General features: G+C 40.5%; 1 protein-coding gene across 1 annotated transcript; it reads right to left on the bottom strand.

Annotated features, from left to right (window-relative positions):
• Positions 1 to 4,827: 4,827 nt before the first annotated feature.
• On the bottom strand, positions 4,828 to 8,700 carry LOC130557147 (adenosine receptor A1). Its single transcript, XM_057338703.1, has 2 exons — positions 8,366 to 8,700; positions 4,828 to 5,757 (listed from the first exon to the last, which is right to left on the bottom strand). The coding sequence occupies exons 1-2, from the start codon at positions 8,698 to 8,700 to the stop codon at positions 5,073 to 5,075; spliced, it is 1,020 nt and encodes a 339-aa protein (XP_057194686.1). The 3' UTR covers positions 4,828 to 5,072.
• Between the last annotated feature and the right edge of the window lie 11,444 nt (positions 8,701 to 20,144).

Below are 20,144 nucleotides of genomic sequence, written 5' to 3'. Positions count from 1 at the left end.
ATTTAATGGATGAAAAATGTAGAAATATTTGATATAAATATAAAACTCTTTCCTATGTGCACACCTTGTAGATAACACTTATTGTTCGCTACCTAGACCGAGTGTTAAATCCTTTGGATGAAAACAAAAGGACAGTATTTCTTTACTGAAATCATTTATTTCTTCACAGACGTCATCTAAATTATTTTAGTAAGAACATGCCTGTAGAATATGAACACGCCTCTAAAGATTGAAATGAGAAACAGTAAATGAGTACATTGTGTGCAGAGGTGTGGATGGTTTTATTGTATCTTGTCCATTCGGCTTCTCGGAGCGTTTTATGTTCAGCATTTATGTGCTTTCAAATACGGAACCTTTTAAAATCCTACACAAGGAGGATTTTATTGCTTCCTAGCTCTGGAGATTTAACAATATCATCCATTCAGTGAAAATATAAAGCTTGATGTGGATAGTGAAGCTCTTTGAATTTCATGTGAAATGATGAGTTTATATTTTATCTGTGATATTTTAGCAGATTTTGGAGCACATTGCATATATTGTTGAGGTCATCTCATCTGTGAGATTACTGGAGCGTTTATCCCAGTAGAAAAAGTTCCTGTGCTTTGTTTGATATCTTTCTGCCTACAGTAGAAGGAACAACTGAGGTATTAAAGAGACTTTCTTTGATGTTGAAAAACACACATAATCTTGCAGATGTGAATGGATTCGGTGTTGAACGGTGTAATGGTTAAAATAGTGGTTTTCTATGTGGACCGTCTCTCTGTTTTGTCTCTGTATTCATCCAAAGTCTTCCAGAAACCGCCTGGTGCTGTAATGAAATGTAGTGACATCTTGCCAAGTTCTTTGTGATGTTCAGCCACTTTAAGATTGTCCACTGCAGCAAAAGTGCTTCTTGTAGCCTACTGTTGGAAGATGTCTTCATAAGGCAATCTCTTTGATTACTTTCATTCCATTAAAATCATGCAGATGCCTTTTTCAGTTTTGATATGTTTTGGTGTTTCAACAAACATTGACATCTTAAGGAAACCACCAGTCTTGTCGAGGAAAGATGAGAAACATCAGTAAAGTCCCTTTTTAATAAAGCCATCTGCTAAATATAAAAGTGTTTTTATAAATAAATGTCATGATGACCTTGTCGTTTTCATGCGACAGGTCATTTACAATAGGTAAAAACAGGCACGAGCCTTTGAAATGCAAACTGAAATTTGTTTTCCGACGCTCATGCAAAGCTTCTGGGAGAGATTTCTCATCATGCATAACAGTTTTCCAGCGATGGGCGACAGGATAAGCCATCATCCCATACTCTGAATATATTTGATATCAGTGACGTGATCAATCAATATTAAATCAATAAATTACACTACAGAGTATGTTGGATTTCATTTCAGCATTAGGTACTAGTATGTTTGTTTAATAGTATGTTTGTTTAACAATGTGAGAAATTAAATCTTGAATCAATATCAGATCACGTGACTTGAAAAGAGAGAGCGATGTTACTTTTCTGAGTAATCAGAGTTTTGATTTTCCTTTTTATTTCATGTTATATTACAGTATATTATAAATAAAAAATAGCATACAGTACATTTCAGAACATTTGTTATATTACATATTTAGCATGGCAGATGTTTTTTATATTCATATTTTTGTCATAATGTTTGTTGCCTTTTCATGTGATAAAACTGCACATTTTAAAGTGGCCTTTTATTGTGGCCAGCCTAAGGCACACCTGTGCAATAATCATGCTGTCTAATCAGCATCTTGATATGCACACCTGTGAGGTGGATGGACTATCTCGGCAAAGGAGAAGTGCTCACTAACACAGATTTGTGAACAATATTTGAGAGAAATAGGCCTTTTGTGTACATAGATAAAGCCTTAGATCTTTGAGTTCAGCTCAGGAAAAATGGGGGCAAAAACAAAAGTGTTGCGTTTATAATTTTGTTCAGTGTATATGAAGAGTTTGGTTCCAAAATGAGATAACTAAGTAACTAACTAACACAATAAAACACAATAAACATGATAACATAATAAAAACATGATTTTTGATTTTTTTTTAAAACTGAGTTATCTCATTTTGTAACCAAACTCTTCTCACACACACACACACACACACACATATATATATATATATATACAGGTATATATACAGTATACTGTATATACACGGTATAATTTATATGTTGCAAAATCTAAAAATTCCAAGACATGTTTATGATGTGGTGTCAGCGGTGCTATACATAAGCACAACATGTAGATCTGCTGTAATTTGCATCACCTTATATATAGCGTGTACTCTGTCTAATTCATTTGGGTTGAGCAACACATGCGATGTGGTTAAAAATGACATTTGCATGTATATTTGCATGTTTAATATTTATTGGAAATAAGATGTGTGGTTGTAGCGCCCTGGTTTTAAGAACTGACGTTGTCCTTCAACACAGAGTCAAAAAATTTATTTCATTCATTCTTAACCTCACTCAGCAGAATCCTGTTAGAAAGAGCAATAATGTGTTAAATGACCGTCATCAATTCAGTTTCTTCTCTTTAGCTGTCTGGACTCATGCCGAAATGACGTTGGACAGATTCAGGAGACAGAACAGAGTGGTCTGTGGTTACTATGAGTTATCTTTGAGAAATCCAGAAGAACATAGAGTTCATTTTTCTCTCTGAGCATCAAACATTCCCTCCTGGAATTCACTGCCTAATGGACTGTTGCCAGTAAATCAATTAAGAAAACTACAACCGAGCCTTCGGCAGACGAGAACCATCAGACCTAAAACAAACTGACAGCTTTAGAGACAACATTCATTTTTGTGGTTTTGATAGAGAATTCAATCCACTTCAGATCTGATGTGTGCTAGGGCTGTGTATTGCCAACAACTTTACGATACGATACGTATCCCGATACAAGGCCACGATGCGATACGTATCCCGATACGGGTCAATTTTTTTATTACATTTATCATACGACAGATTTACAGCAAAATATACTTGCAGAAAACTGCCATTCATAACTACTTATCAGATAATCTGACAAATCAATGCATAAGGCTTTGAGAATGAGTATAAAGTTGCAAAAGATCAAGTCCTTATGCAGAGACCCTTGTTTCTAAAACAGGGTTTCTAGGCTACATCATATGAGTGCATGTGTTTTACAAATAGACTATATGTCTAACGAATAAATATGAATATATGCATTGACGTGCAGTCAGATTTCATTAAATAAGTGTTGAATTGAAATAGATGACGTATTTATTTCTAGATGTCAGATTTCTAGATATGATATTATTAATGTATGGGTGCTGTAAGATTTAAGCTTGCTCTTCACTTTCTATTACACGCACATTTACTGTCGCTCTTCCATGTCTTACTTGTCATGTATGATGAGCGAGCGGCGCGTCACCGCATCCCTCCTGCGGCGGGAGTTTCATTGATTTTAATCGCGTGCAATAGTGTTATAGTGGATGAGGCAGAAGCAGTGCAGTGTTGAATTAGCGCCGACACGACACTCACTTTACACTTCGCCTTAAACGCATCCATTTAAGTGAATGATACGAGAACGCGCTTTCATGTTTACTGCGCTCACGGATGCAGAGAGAAGGCGAGAGCGCGCGCTCTTCATGATCACATGCGGGTCACATGACAATAGAATCATGAGGGGCGATCTGTACGGATCACGGATAAACTCCGATCAGATCCTTATACCACTACTAATTGTTACACAATATTTTTGCGCAATAATTGGCTAATTTCAAAAGTGCTGCAGAATCGATATGGAGGCAGATGTATCGATGCGCGCATCGTCAGGAGCTCATGACGATGTATCGCCATATCGATATTTTGAATACAGCCCTAATGTGTGCACATGTGAATAATTAAGCAGGGACCAGAATAACCAGCCTGATCTCTTTTTTACAGCTTTATAGATTTATAGCTTATTTATGAGGTGGATAATTATGGAATCGCACATAAAAGTAGATTCTACTTAAACATACAGAAGAAATTGTATAAATGCACACCAATCAGCCACTTTGTGAAATAGTTTTGAATTCCTGTGAGATTGTGATGAAATAAAAGTGCATGCGTGCGAATATATACAGGGTTTCAGTGACGGAAGAATTGAAAAAAGCATGCAATAAATGTATAGCAGAACCATTAATCTAAGTCTTAAACGGTGTTGGGTGTAACTAGTTACTAAGTAATTAGTTACTGTAATTTCATTACTTTTCCCTTGAAAAAGTAAAGTAAGGGATTACTCTTATTTTTTCTGTAATTTCATTACAGTTACTTCTGATGTAATTAAACTAAATACTTTGTGTACTATACTGTATGTGAGTGCAATAGTGGAACTGACAACAAAATTCAAAGTCTAACTTTAAAGTGAATGCTTTAATATATAATTCTCACATTTGTAATACTTTGGTCAGTTAATAAGAGGACTTTATGTAGTTTATATTTACATTTCTTTGAATGAATTAAAAGAGCCGTTTCATGTCTATCCTTGAATCACTTAACTAATCAAGGTTGATGTAGGATATAGAAAGTAATTAGTAATAAGTAACTAAATACTTTTTGGAGAGAGTCATTTGTACAGTCATCTAATTACACTATTGAATATGTAAATAGTAACTAGTAATTCATTACCTTTTCAGAGTAACTTACCCAACACTGGTCTTAAAGCAGTCTGGTTTTATGTTGTATAAGCTTTTTCATTCAGAGGAATAGTTTTGTCACACATTGTGGTTAAGATGACACATTGCTTGAATGTGTTTCTTATGAATCATGTGAAAATGAGTTTAGAATACTTCATTATCAATTTTTCTTTTCAATTTTTCTTTATTGTCACTTTAAGTGAAATTGGAGCAGTCCTTACGGTGCGGTCACATAGAACTTAATGCAAGCTAAACATCACATTTAAAATATTGATATGAATATATAGCCCACAGTCCAAGTAGATTTACCTGAAAACAATTCACACAAAACGAGTACACCGAAGACGGGCGTGCAAACAAAATACAAGAGCAGTACATACCCTATTTAACAATTGAAAATCTTTAGACACATCTTCCCAGCTAAGCATCCTGATTGATGTTCGTTTTGACTGTCTGAGAGTTTTTCACGCTACACCTGACGTTACTGTTTGAGTTGCTGCTGATGTTGTTATCTAAAGTCTGACTGCTCTGATCCGGGTTCTGCTTCGAGCCTGTGAGTTTCTTCAAGATGTTTTTATAGGCTATCTTGATCTTTGGGATTTTGAAAGCGTACACTATAGGGTTAACCGCAGAGTTGGCATGAGAGAGAAGAACACCGATGTGAAAGGCGAGAGGCGGCACGCTGACACTGGTGTTGTAGTAAGTCAACGCGTTCAGGATGTGAAGCGGAAACCAGCTGACGACGAACAGAGCCAACACTAATGCCAGCGAATGAGCCAGTCTTCTCTCTTTATGATAAAACGTCCTGGACTCCACGGCCTGACCGATTCCTCTTCTCAGCTGTTTGGAGATCTTACAGAAGATGAAAGCGTAGATGGCCATCATGACGATGGTGGGTGAGAGGATGCAAACCAGGAAGTTAAAGTTCACCATGTAAGACATTGAAATGACCATGAGAAACTGACACGTGATGGTGGAGTTCACGCTTGTGGTGGGGTTTTGGTTGTGCCATCCGGACAGAGGAATGAGACCCAGTACAGAAGCAGAAAGCCAGCAGACGGTGACCGCTGCCCACAGGTTTTGTTTTCTCACCGCTCCTCTGTACCTGAAAGTGAGACGGACATTCACCGCTGATGACGTCATTATTATTACACAATCTAAACGTTTTTATTGGGTTGTAGGCCCGATTCACATTTCGCCTCTAAAACCGCGTGGAAAACGCGAGCCGGCCACTTTCTCTCTTCAAATGACCCGCCATGTGCGCGGCACTCCGAAGAGTGTAACTATTTCCATCTCGATGCGGCGCCTAGAAAAATGTCCACACAGCATCGCCACCGCGTCGCCCCCTATTTGCGCACGCCTGCCGTATATGCCAACGAATATGCGCGCGGAAAAGACACGAAATGTGAATCGGGCCTTATGCTGGGTTCACACCAGTAGTGTAGCCAGAAAAGAGACTCTGGGTGTGCATTTGAAAAACTGGGTGTGCCACATTTATTCTGCATTATTCTGCAACAACTCTGCATATAACGTTACAGAATACACTGGGCTGATGTGTAAAACTAAACTCGCCACATGTCCATAAAACTATATACATTTTATATTTATTTAAATGATCAAATATAACTATTCATTACATTCAACAACGCCATAACACATAAACAGTACCGTTAATAATGCCTTAAAGGGGGAGACGGCGTGGCCTGACCCGAATGCGTCAATGATGTCATCTGGGTCCAGTGTTTCTGTGAGCTCTCGTTCAAACATCAGCAATGAGAGGCTATTTAGTCTTTCAGTGAGCATAGTTGCTCTGTTGCTGGTTTTGATTCGATTTACTGATGAAAATAAACGCTCCACGGAACAGCTTGTAACAGGCAGTGTGATAAAAACGCATAATAAACTGAATTCACGTTGGGGAAAACGTCTTTATCACACGAGTGTAAGACTTCTATTAAGGATGGGTACAGGTGACCCGCATTCAACTTTCGTTTGAGCAGTTGCACAAACACCGTAAGTTCGGGACCTTCAACACCAAGTCTATAGTGTTCGCTGGGTGCTAGGGTGGGGTCACGTGAGTCAGTGCCTGTTTGCGGAATGCGGATTGGTTGACTGTACGAATGTTTTTTTACCAAAATAAAATAATTAAAATGAACAAATATTGTAAGTAAACAACAATAGCACAAGTATCTTTTTTTTTTTTATTAAAAACCTTTCACACGTAAGTTTAACATTTTCAGAATGACTCCCTGCCGTGAGTTTTTTTCAAGGCAACCATTAGAACGTATCACTTTCTTATTTCCATGGCGACGCGGGATTGCTTATCATGTGACCAGGGCTGGATTGGCCATCGGGCTACCGGGCATTTTCCCGGTGGGCCGATGTACTTTTTGGGCTGAAATGGACGCATGGGCCAGAGAGACGGACGGATTAGAAACATGAATTGGGCGCGTATGCATGGAACGCGAACGCAATTGCGAATCGCACATGTACGCAGGAAAGGCAATGACAGCAGCACAACATACCACTCGCACATTCCCCAGATACCCCCCCCGTCGACAAAAATGGTGGAGGGCCGAACCAGGTCAAAAATGCCAGGGCCAAATTAACGTCCCAGTCCAGCCCTGCATGTGACAGACACACCGCAGAACGACAGCAGCTGTTTGACTGATGTATTGCTTTTACGTAATTTTTCTTTTTTATTCAAAATATTCACAAACTTGTTAACTATGATATGAAATATCTGATATTCAGATTGTCAAATATGTGTATATGGATGTGTTTTGTTGTTTAAACACTTTTATAATGATCGCGGTAGTTGAGTCATGTTTGGGTCACTTTGGGTGGCACCGGCACACCCGTGGCTACGCCACAGGTTCACACCAAATGCGAACGATCGCGTTTCACGCTCTTTATTACTCGCGGGAAAAGTTCGTTATTTTCACGTAAGTGACGCGAGCTGACAAATATTTTCAACCTGCGTGGAAGAGGAGATTGACGCGCCTTCTCGGCAATCGCGCGAGAAAAAAAGGGGGGTTTGTTTCATATTTTCTTTTAGTTCATGTCTTTATTTTCCTTCTAAACGTGTTTCACACGCAGCCTCCATGCACTCTTACTATTTCCCATCAGTAAAGGGCTTGTTGTGTTTTCCTAAGATCCACTGTGAACATTCTATGCTCGTTGTTGGGCGGTAAGTGAGGGAGGAGGACCCGTGTAGATCGCTCCTACTGGGCTTTGAGCTCATATATTTCCGTGTCCTTACCTCGGACTGCTGCGGGTAAGTTTCTTCATATTGTCTATGTCTAGTTTCATAATGCCGTTTAAGGTTTCCACTTTTGACAACCGCAACAGACTCCGAGCAAATGAGACAAACCGGTCTAGTTGGTGACCCCTGCTTTAGGTAGATTGCAGAGCCTTTATGAACATTAACCATAATTTTACTAAAAACAGAAAAACATGATTACTATAGTAAAATGTCAAACGTGTACGTTCATTATATTGTGAAATTTAACCATGCTTGTATTGTAAATCATGTTATTTAGCAAGTAATGACATTTTTCTTCGATATCATGCAGCTCTAGTTTAAATAAAACATTCTGTCACTCTGCAAGAGTTTGGTTTCCTGCTTAAGCAATTTAATCTCCAAGAATGATCAATTCAAGTCTCAGTTTGAACGTAAATGTAAAAGCGTGTGTGAGAATGAAAGCTGAACGGACCTGTGTGGATTATAAACGCGCAGGTATCGATCCACGGCGATGGCGAGGAGAGAATGAACGGAGGCCTGAGTCAACACGATGACCACACAGCTGATCAAGAGACAGCTGTGAAAACTGGTCTCAACCCGTCCATCCACCACCACGGCCAGAGGAACGGCCACGGCACCCACCAGAAAATCAGCCACGGCCAGAGACACCACAAAACAGAAGGTGGTCTGACAGAGAGCCCGGCACGAGCAGACCGCCCAGATGACCAGCACATTTCCAACACAACATCCTACAGCGATGAGAACCTCCAGGAGCGTGTAGATCACCTTCTCGCTGTCAGACATCATGAAGAAGAAGGAAGGAACTCAAGCGGAACTGAGATGAGGCGACGGTGGTGAGTTAGAAAGATCGGACGTCCTCTTTATCAGAAAGCTCATGCGACAAAAATTAGAAAGTGAATGTGATGATTTGCTCGTGAGTTCTGTACTTTTAGAAACAGTGTGTGTGTGTCCAAAAGCTGCATTTTAAATGTAATACTGTTTACAAATAAATAAACACATTCATGTTAAAACATTAGTTTTGTGTTTTTTTTAACTCCGTTTGAGTTCATGCCATCATTTCAGAAAGAAAGGTAAAGTGCTGAACATTACAAACTACAAAAATGAGTTTAAATGTGAAGTGTGTCATTTCTGCAATGCGTCTGTTACCAAACATGACTGTTAAAGTTTGTGTACCACACAAGCTCTGCCCAACATTCATCACACAGTGGGTTTATCTGGTGTTGTGTGCGGTGATGTTCCCTTTCGAGAGAGGTCTCTCAACATTGCGTGATACGCTAGGGGAATCCCCTTCTCTAAACCTTACTGAAACCTTATTGAATAACGCCAGTAGAAATGAAAATGTAACTGGCCAATGTGATCCAAGATGGCGCTTAGGGGCGTGGTCGCTACCCCTATATATTACACCGTCCTTCACTTACTTTCGCGTGCTGTTGAGGATACACCCAGGAGAAGAGGAAGAACTAGGATCCTTCTACTCGTGTGTTCCAGCATGCCCGTGTGTGCCTTATGTTCGGGGCCCATCGACCCACAGGACACGCATGCTCACTGCGTACTCTGCCCGGGTCTGCCCCATGCGGAGGCGGCTCTCTCCGATTCTACTGCCCGCACTGCGAGTACCTTCTGGCACGGGTGTCGAAGACTTGGAGAGTCGCCGCCCTCTGAGATTTTGTTAGGCAGCATCCCGCCGCCGCCAGCGAGCCGCTGTCGGGACTGCCGCCCCTCCGCCTGGGGAAATGGAGTGCCGGACCACCATCAGTGCCAGTCTTCTTCGCCGATTAGAGTCCTGTTTGGTGCGTCAGGGATGAGCTCATGTCACTGGCAGCTTCCGACAGGGATCTGTCTGAGTCTGAGAGGGAGCGAGCGGAGTGCATCACGTAGAGCTCGTCTTTGTCCTCACCTAGGCTGTACGAGACCTCGGCCTCGAGGGACTCCCCCAAGGAGTCGGCGAGGAGTAAGCTGACCACCTGGTTTCTGCAGCCACCACGGTGCCCTAAAGAATCGCGCGCCCTTTTCTCGATCTTAGGATTGGCCATCTTCGCCTTGGTGGGTGGTCATCTTCGCCTGCCTTGTGCGAGCGGTCGCGTTGTGTTACTACCGCTTGTGGACAGTTGTCTCTGTCTTCTTTGTGTGCTCGGTTTACTGCCCTTATCATGTTTTCTCTAATACATTAGAAGCTGTCACACCTATGAAGTCAAAAAAGATTAATGAGAAAAACGTAGCACCATGGTACAATAACACCACTCGCGCCCTTAAAAGAGAAACACGTAAACTGGAGCGCAAATGGAAACAAACCCAATTAGAGGTCTTTAAATTTGCATGGAAAGAGAGTGCAAACTGTTATAAAAAGGCACTAAAAGCAGCAAAGGCTGAGAACCTCCATAACCTCATAGAAACTAACAAAAACAATCCAAGGTTTTTATTTAGTACTGTTGCTAAATTAACAAATAAACAGACATCACCTGACCTGGGTATTTCGCCGCACCTTGGTAGCAATGAATTCATGAAAGGAAGATTTAATTAAACTTATTGCAACATCCAAACCTACAACATGCTTATTAGACCCCATTCCAACTAAATTATTAAAAGAGTTATTACCCGTTGCAATTGAGCCCATTTATAACATTATCAACTCATCAATTACACTGCGTTCCAAATTATTATGCAAATTGGATTTAAGTGTCGTAAACATTTAATTTTATATTGTTCAATTAAACTTATGGATGGTATTGTGTCTCAGTGCTCTTTGATTTCAGTGATCCAATCTCAGACACCTGTGATAAGTAGTTTGCCAGGTGAGCCCAATTAAAGGAAAACTACTTAAGAAGGACGTTCCACATTATTAAGCAGGCCACAGGTTTCAAGCAATATGGGAAAGAAAAAGGATCTGTCTGCTGCCGAAAAGCGTCAAATAGTGCAATGTCTTGGACAAGGTATGAAAACATTAGATATTTCACGAAAACTTAAGCGAGATCATCGTACTGTGAAGAGATTTGTGGCTGATTCAGAGCACAGAAGGGTTCGTGCAGATAAAGGCAGAATGAGGAAGGTTTCTTCCAGACAAATTCATCGGATTAAGAGAGCAGCTGCAAAAATGCCATTGCAAAGCAGCAAACAGGTATTTGAAGCTGCTGGTGCCTCGGGAGTCCCGAAAACCTCAAGGTGTAGGATCCTCCAGATGCTTGCAGTTGTGCATAAACCTACTATTCGGCCACCCCTAACCAATGCTCACAAGCAGAAACGGTTGCAGTGGGCCCACACATACATGAAGACTAATTTTCAAACAGTCTTGTTTACTGATGAGTGCCGTGCAACCCTGGATGGTCCAGATGGATGGAGTAGTGGATGGTTGGTGGATGGCCACCATGTCCCAACAAGGCTGCGACGTCAGCAAGGAGGTGGCGGAGTCATGTTTTGGGCTGGAATCATGGGGAGACAGCTGGTGGGCCCCTTTAGGGTCCCTGAAGGTGTGAAAATGAACTCCGCAAGGTATGTAGAGTTTCTGACTGAGCACTTTCTTCCATGGTACAAAAAGAAGAACCATGCCTTCCGTAGCAAAATCATCTTCATGCATGACAATGCACCATCTCATGCTGCAAAGAATACCTCTGTGTCATTGGCTGCTATGGGCATAAAAGGAGAGAAACTCATGGTGTGGCCACCATCCTCCCCTGACCTCAACCCTATTGAGAACCTTTGGAGCATCCTCAAGCGAAAGATCTATGATGGTGGGAGGCAGTTAGCATCAAAACAGCAGCTCTGGGAGGCTATTCTGACATCCTGCAAAGAAATTCAATCAAAACTATCCAAAAACTCACAAGTTCAATGGATGCAAGAATTGTGAAGGTGATATCAAAGAAGGGGTCCTATGTTAACATGTAACTTGCCCTGTTAGGATGTTTTTGATTGAAATAGCTTTTGATTTCACTAAATATGACCTCCTAATGCTGCAAATTCAACAAATGACCATTTTCAGTTTTTTACAACCTATGAAATGTTTTCAAACTCTGTTGTGCATAATAATTTGGAACAGTGCATTTTGAGTTTTTCATTTTTTAAATAAATACTGTTGTCAGTGGGAGGTTTGTTCAATAAAATTCCAAATGTACCCTAACTGTTGATTACTTGAAAATTATACTGACTGTCATTTGCATCGACAAATTAGGAAAACCAGAGAAAGATATCATTTGCATAATAATTTGGAACGCAGTGTAATCTAGGCCATGTCCCAGGACCCTTTAAACGGGCCGTCATTAATCCTTTTATCAAGAAACCAAATTTAGACCCCAATGAACTTGGAAGCTATAGACCGATTTCAAATCTCCCTTACCTGTCTAAAATACTAGAAAAAGTAGTGTCCACTCAGTTGTGCTCTTTCTTACAAAATAATGACATACACGAAACATTTCAGTCAGGCTTTAGACCGCATCATAGTACTGAAACTGCGCTCGTTAAAATTACAGACGACCTGCTTATAGCATCAGATAGAGGTAACATCTCACTCCTAGTCCTGCTTGACCTTAGTGCTGCGTTCCATACTGTAGAGTCGACCATAAAATACTTCTAGATCGCTTACACAATTATACCGGTATTCAGGGACAGGCACTACAATGGTTCAGATCTTACTTATCAGACAGACATCAATTTGTCCATTTAAATGGGGAATCTCAAATCTAACGCAAGTAAATTATGGATTGCCTCAGGGTTCATGTTTAGGACCCCTGCTATTCTCCATATACATGCTGCCCCTTGGAAACATGATTAGAAAACATGGAATTAGCTTCCACTGTTATGCAGATGATACTCAGCTATATATCTCATCAAGACCAGATGATTCCTTCCAGCTATCCAAATTGGCAGAGTGCATCGAAGATATAAAACATTGGATGACTTGTAATTTCCTTCTTTTAAATTCTAATAAAACAGAAATATTACTTATCGGACCAAAGACACGTGAGCAGAATATTTCGGATTATAACCTGCAAATTGAAGGCTGCACTGTTACTCCAACAAATACAGTTAAAGACCTCGGCGTTATATTAGACAGCAACCTGTCATTTAAAAATCACATCTCAAATGTCACAAAAACAGCCTTCTTCCACCTTAGAAATGTTGCCAAGTTACAAAATATAAGTGTTGCTGATGCAGAGAAGCTTATTCATGCATTTGTGACCTCAAGACTTGACTACTGTAATGCATTGCGTAGTGGTTGTGCTGCATCATCAATAAACAAACTACAGTTAGTTCAGAATGCAGCTGCCAGAGTTCTAACCAGGTCCAGAAAATACCATCACATAACCCCAATGTTATCAACCCTTCACTGGTTACCCATTAAGTGTCGTATTGACTTTAAAGTTCTTTTAATCACTTATAAAGCCTTAAACGCTTGAGCCCCTACCTACATAACAGAGCTTCTACCACACTACAACCCATCACGCTCTCTAAGATCTCAAATCTCAACACCTAGAATAACTAAATCCACCAAAGGGGGCGGAGCTTGCTCATACGTAGCACCTAAACTCTGGAATAGCCTTCCTGATATTCGAGGGTCAGACACACTCACCCAGTTTAAATCTAGATTAAAGACGCATCTTTTCAGCCAAGCATTCACTTAATGCAAAATATGCTAAATAAACCACCGGGAGACTGCATTTATTAAATACTATTTATTAATCTGAGACTGCATTTATTAGATATTATTTACTAGAATATATATAGATTCAAGTCACTAATGCTTGCCTACAGGACTATCACTGGATCTGCACCGGCAAACTTTCACACCCTCCTACACCCCATCAAGATCCCTGCGTTCAGCAAACCAGCGGCGTCTTGTACTGCCTTCTCATAAGGGCAGTAAATCGCTTTCCCGCTCATTCTCATTCACAACTCCTTCCTGGTGGAACATTCTTCCTAATTCGGTCCGGTCAACCACATCTCTCACAACATTTAAAAAACTACTGAAAACCCACCTCTTCTGTGAATACTTGAGAGACAAATGAAGAAAAAAAAGCACTAACCCTCTTGCTTTCTCTCAACAGGTAGTGGTCTGGCTTTTGTTAAAACTAGTAACTTTGTATTGGCACCTATTGCATTATTGCTCCTGTATGACATATCGCTTATTGCTCCTTATACTCTTTGTAAGTCGCTTTGGATGAAAGCGTCTGCTAAATGACTAAATGTAAATGTAAATGTAGAATAATCTTGCTTGTTCTACAAACACCATGCACTGTGCTGTGTTTTACCTTTTTTGTGTTTTTCAGTTTTTCTTATTTGCTCCTGTAAAGCTGCTTTGGAACAATGCACATTGTGAAAAGCGCTATATAAAAAATTTGAATTGAAAAATTGAATTGAATTATAGCACCGTTCGCTTGATTTTGATCTGTCTGTGCTGTCGATTGGCCCATTAGTGAAATGTGCCGAACAACCTCAAGTGCAGCGTCTTGCTGTGGGGAGCATAAAGCATGTTTGTTCACAAGGGTGTAAACATATGATCACGCTCTCCAGACTCAGTCTCGGTTCGAGCTCATCTGTGAAGGTTCACGTGGGCTACTGAGGTCTGCTCGCGACGGAGGAGATCGCGCACTCTAATAGTACTCTAGCCGAGTGCCAGGTAGCCGTTTCCGTTTATACAAAATGGTTCCCCCTATCTGATAAAGTTCACCGCTTCTCTTAGCCGTTCCTATTGAGTCGATAGACTCGAATGAACACACCAACTCCGGGTTGTACACTGGCATGTGTGGGTAGTGTGTTGGAACGAGGACTGGTCGCATTGTCGCGACGCGTGTTGTATACACGATGGAGCGTTAGCCCCTCTAGGAGGTGTTTTCATGCTCTTAATTTGTGCCCCTGAGTGCATGTATTAGGGGTGGGTGAAAAAATTGATTCACATATGAATCGCGATTCAGTCCTCTAGCGATTCTTATCGACTCACAGATTTCCAAAAATCAATTTTCTAGTTAAAATAACAATTGGTGATTGTAACGAGGAAGGCGGGACGAAAGCCGTGAGGGAACAGTGCGAGGCCCGTGACGTGAGTGATAATGAGTGTCAGCTGCGCGTTGCACCGGTCTCGCATCTCTCACGGAGGAGCTATGGAAGCATAAAAGGACGAGCGACAGGAGTGTACGACGAGAGAGGACCAGGCCTGGACATTGTGTTTTATTTATGTTTGTGTGGCCGGCAGTTGACCGTGAGGTAGCTGTTGGCCCTTTACTTTTGTTTTGTGATTGGTTGGTTTATTTTTATTAAAAGTTTATTTAATGTTTGCCGGTTCCCACCTCCTTCCTTCCTTACTTGGAACTGTATTACAGTGTCGGAACAAAAAAGGCTGACTTTTTTTGCGAGAGCGGTGCGGCACCCGGACAGTCGAGAGACCGCACACATTAAGCTCAGCAACAGCGATGGCGGGGCTAAAAGAATTACTCTTCCTACACACATTATTCTATAAAACTGTAATGAAATATGTTTTCTAGAGACTTTCCAATGATATAATGTTTGTCACAATAAGATAAGAATTCACATGCAAAATCTTTAAGTAAATCAGCTGTCCCGGATACGGGACGGTGCCAGTTAACTAAACATATATCACATCTAATTTTGAGAAAGAATCATGATTCGTGACCCCAAGAATCGATATGAATCGAATCATGAGGTACCAAAAGATTCCCACCCCTAGCGTGTATGGTATGTTATGAATGGCTACAACCCGGTGCACTGTCCCGTGTCGGACATTTTAACGTTAGCCCTTATGACTGCGGTGGCGAGAGTGTTACAGCATACTGTTTCTAATATGGATGTTGTCACGGCTATCGCTGGTTTTTATGCATGAACGTTCAGTAGGAAGTGTGATCTGGCATTCAGATCTGTGAGGGTAACAGAACGGCAGAGACCCTTTGCCCTCTGTCCTCTTCTCTAGCCTAAGATTTTGCTTTGAGACTAGGCTCTCCCTCTGGTCGATCCGATGCATGCGATCTGTTGAAGAGGCTTCCGTGTAAATACCCTGCCTGTTTTTGCGCATATGGGATTTACAACGCTCTCCGTGCAGGAGGTTGAATGTGATAGTATGTCACACGTGTAGTATGCGCGGCACGCAATGGGCTTAATGCTCGTGCTTGCGGCTATGCTGATTGGCTGAGGGGGTTTCCCTCACACTTGCCTTGTGATTAGGTTGGGAGAGCGCTGGGTTCCGCTCTATGCTGCTCTCATGGCGTTATTTTATACAGTTCCCCTAGTGTTTCACGCAATGTTGAGAGACCTCTCTCGAAAGGGAATGTCTCCGGTTACTGTCCTAACCTCGGTTCCCTGAGAGGAGGGAATGAGACATTGCGTAAACTTCTGTGTTCACATGCTCAGATCGTCGCGCTGTAACGTTCAGTCATAAGATTCTGAGGTTATGTGTTCCAGACGGTGTAATATATAGGGGTGGCAACCACGCCTCTAAGCGCTGTCTTGGACCACATTGGCCAGTTGCATTTTCATTTCTACTGGCGTTATTCAATAAGGTTTCAGTAAGGTTTAGAGAAGGGGATTCCCCTAGTGTTCCACGCAATGTCTCGTTCCCTCCTCTCAGGGAACCGAGGTTACGACAGTAACCAGAGACGTTTTGTTTCATACTGACACTCAATTATTTGTCTTTCAGTTAAAACCGGACAAGAGAATGGTTTTCTGATAACACTTTACAATCAGTTTGTATTTGTTAACTAACACTAACAATGAACAATAACTACAGCGTTTATTCATCTTCCTGTTAGTTCCAGCATTTATTAATAAATGTTTAAAATCAAGAGTTGTGTCTGTGAAGTAAACTAACAAGAACGAAGTTGAATGAATGCTGAAAAGCGTGTTGCAGACTGTTCATGATATTTCTCTCATGACTCATCATCTGCATGATAAAATGCAACACTGCACAAGAATTGTGTAGCACACGCACACACGCACACGCACGCACAGGCTTTGGTTGACTATCCCCGCACGCACGCACGCACGCACGCACGCACGCACGCACACACACACACACACACACACACACAGGCTTTGGTTGACTATCCCCGTGGGGACAGTCCATAGGCGTAATGTTTTTATACTGTACAAACTGTATATTCTATCCCTTATCCCTAAACCTAAAGATCATAGAACACTTTTTGCATTTTTAGACTTGTAAAAAATATTGTTCTGTACAATTTATTAGCTTTTGTGCCCATGAGGACCTCAATTTTGGTCCCCACAGTGACACGAGTCCCCATGTGTTGGTGTGTATTCAGGTTTAGGTCCCCACCGGGATATACAAACATTAACACGCACACACACACACACACACACACACACACACACACACACACACACACACACACACACACACACACACACACACACACACACACACACACACACACACACACACACACACACACACACACACACACACGCACACACACGCACACACAGGTCTGTGGTTTAACGCTCTTAACTGATGCTGTGGTTTGATTTGTGTTTTTATTCTGTAGTTTCAGTTATCAGTCCTAGAAGAAGCCTCTGTAAGTATTTTAGAGAGTTTATATCTTTATTTAGACAAATTGAGTAATTGTGTTGGGGTTGTGTTATGGGTTATGGCTTTGATCCTCAGAGAACACAAACTGATATCAACTGTACAGCTGATCTGTCAGATCCGTGTTAAGTTGTGAAGGGTTGAGCAGAGATTTGATGAGATTTTTATGATAACTTTATTTTATTGTATGAAGCATTCAAAAGATAAATGTGTTTGTGGTTCAGTAATAAGATCGAGATTATTTTGTCATGAATTGTCTCTTTACAGTGGATTTCTTCAGGTTACAGTTCATTTATTTATGTATATAAATGGTTGATACTGAAGATTTACCTGCATATTTATTTGTATATTTTGTGATATTGATGTTCCCTATTAGATTTTGTTGTTTCGAAAGAAAAGATGGTTGGTTTGTCTTTAATGGGAATGTAACACAACAGCGCCACCAGCTGATAGTTCAGTGAATCTGAAGTGTGTGTGCGTGTGTGTGTGTGTGTGTGCGTGTGTGTGCGTGTGTGCGTGCGTGTGTGTGTGTGTGTCCTAAAGCTTGTGTTTCCATTACCTTACTTGTAATCTTTGATCCTTCAAGAAAAATATTGTAAAATCTCCACGAGTGAATTAAATCGCTCATAATACTTCACTTTTAAGAGCATGTCATGTAATAGTTAGTCAACATGAGTGAAGAAAACATTACAGCACCACAACAACAGACCGTATCTCAGACTTCTAACAGAGCTTAACAGAGTTAACTGCATAGAACAGATGACCGGACATCTCTTTCTTTTAATGAATTCACACGTTCGTGTGGGTGTGAAGTGTTATTTTAGCTGAGAGATCATTCAATTCAATTCAATTTTATTTATATAGCGCTTTTCACAATGGGAATTGTTCCAAAGCAGCTTTGCAGGAGAAAATAAGAAAAACTGAAAAACACAAAAAAGGTCAAACACAGCACAGTGCATGGTGTTTGTAGAACAGCCAAGATTATTCTAGTAAATAGTATCTAATAAATGCAGTCTCCCGGTGGTTTATTTAGCATATTTTGCATTAAGTGAATGCTTGGCTGAAAGATGTGTCTTTAATCTAGATTTAAATTGGGAGAGTGTGTCTGACCCTAGAATAGTATCGGGAAGGTTATTCCAGAGTTTAGGTGCTACGTATGAGCAAGATAAGACTTCAACGGAAAGCTGAAGTGTTCTTAATTCTCTGTCAGTCTGTATGAGCTCTTGTTGTCATGGCTTTGGGTGGATTGTTCATATGTGTTGATGTTCTCATAGGTGTTTGCTGTTGTTTGGGTAATGCTCTGGTGATGTTTGCCGTGTGGAGGAGCGGAGCTCTGAATCAGTCCACCTTCTGTTTGATCAGCTCTCTGGCCATGGCTGATTTTCTCATCGGCTGTTTGGCTGTTCCGCTCCCTGTACTCGAGGGAATGGAGATTGAAACTTCATTCAGTTTATGTCTGTTTATAAGTTGTCTTCTCATTGTACCGCTTCAGGCCTCAGTGCTCAACCTGCTGGCCATCGCTGCCTAAGAGTCTTCATTCCCTTCAGGTGAGTGACACATTTGTTTTATTCACAGAAAGACTTTGAAATTATTAAAACATGTTTGGAATACTAGTCTTACTCACAGTACGTTTTTAATACACAATACATACTCTAACAGTCACTGGGCTGAAATGTTTCTCATGATCTTAACAACATTTTTATCTTAAGATGCATGCCAATAAGAAAGAGAAATAAATGAGAAATTAGAGAGATCTAGGTCCGGTTTCACAGACACGGCTTATTTTAAACCAGGACTATGCTTTAGTTGAATTAAGATATTTATCTCGCTTTTATAAAAATGCATTAGAAGAATACATTACAGGTGTGCATCTTGAGACAAAACAATGGCACCGATATATTTTAAGATATTTCTGGGCAAGTTATATTCAGTTAAGACAGGTCAAATATTCATTTTAGTATGGGACTAGCCTTAAGCCTTGTCTGTGAAACCGGGCCCTAATCTCTTAGACATCAGTGAGACTAAATAGATAGTAAATGGAAATTTTTGCTTAAGTCTCATAGAATAGAATAGAAAGGAATTTAATATAATTGGAATGGAATACGAGTACGAATGGAATGGGATGACATGGAATAGGAATAGTATGGAATTGAAATGGAATGAATTGGAATAGAATGGAATCGGAATGGATTGGAATAGGAACGGAATAGGAATAGAAGGGAATGGAATGGAATTGGAGTAGAATGAAATAGGACTAGAATTGGAATAGGACTAGAATTGGAATAGGAATGGAATGGAATGAATTGGAATGGAATAGAATAGATTGGAATTGGAATGGAATGCAAAAGGAATAGAAGGGAATTGAAAATAGGAATAGAATAGAATGGAATGGAATGGAATGGAATGGAATGGACTGGACTGGAATGGAATTGGAATGGAATATAATTGGAATAGGAATGATTGGAATTGGAATTGGAATGGAATAGAATTTGAATGTGAATGGAATATAATTGGAATAGGAATGTAATGAATTGGAATAGAATGGAATGGAATAGGATTAGAAGGGAATTGAAAATAGGAATAGGAACAGAATGGAATGGAATTGGAATAGGAATGGAATAAATTTGGAATAGGAATGGAATAGAAATTAATTGGAATTGGAATTGGAATAGAAATGAGAATAGGAATA

The sequence above is a fragment of the Triplophysa rosa genome, linkage group LG7, assembly GCF_024868665.1.
Source record: "Triplophysa rosa linkage group LG7, Trosa_1v2, whole genome shotgun sequence".
NCBI classification, from domain to species: domain Eukaryota; kingdom Metazoa; phylum Chordata; class Actinopteri; order Cypriniformes; family Nemacheilidae; genus Triplophysa; species Triplophysa rosa.
Note: the sequence above shows the minus strand (reverse complement) of the source record. Positions and strands in the feature narration are given on the sequence as shown.

Excerpts from the sequence above, each read along its gene's own strand:
- LOC130557147 (XM_057338703.1), bottom strand. The coding sequence starts at position 8,700 with ATGATGTCTGACAGCGAGAAGGTGATCTACACGCTCCTGGAGGTTCTC. Across the intron at positions 5,758-8,365 it reads CGCGTTTATAATCCACACAG|GTACAGAGGAGCGGTGAGAA; the intron begins GTCCGTTCAGCT and ends TCTCACTTTCAG.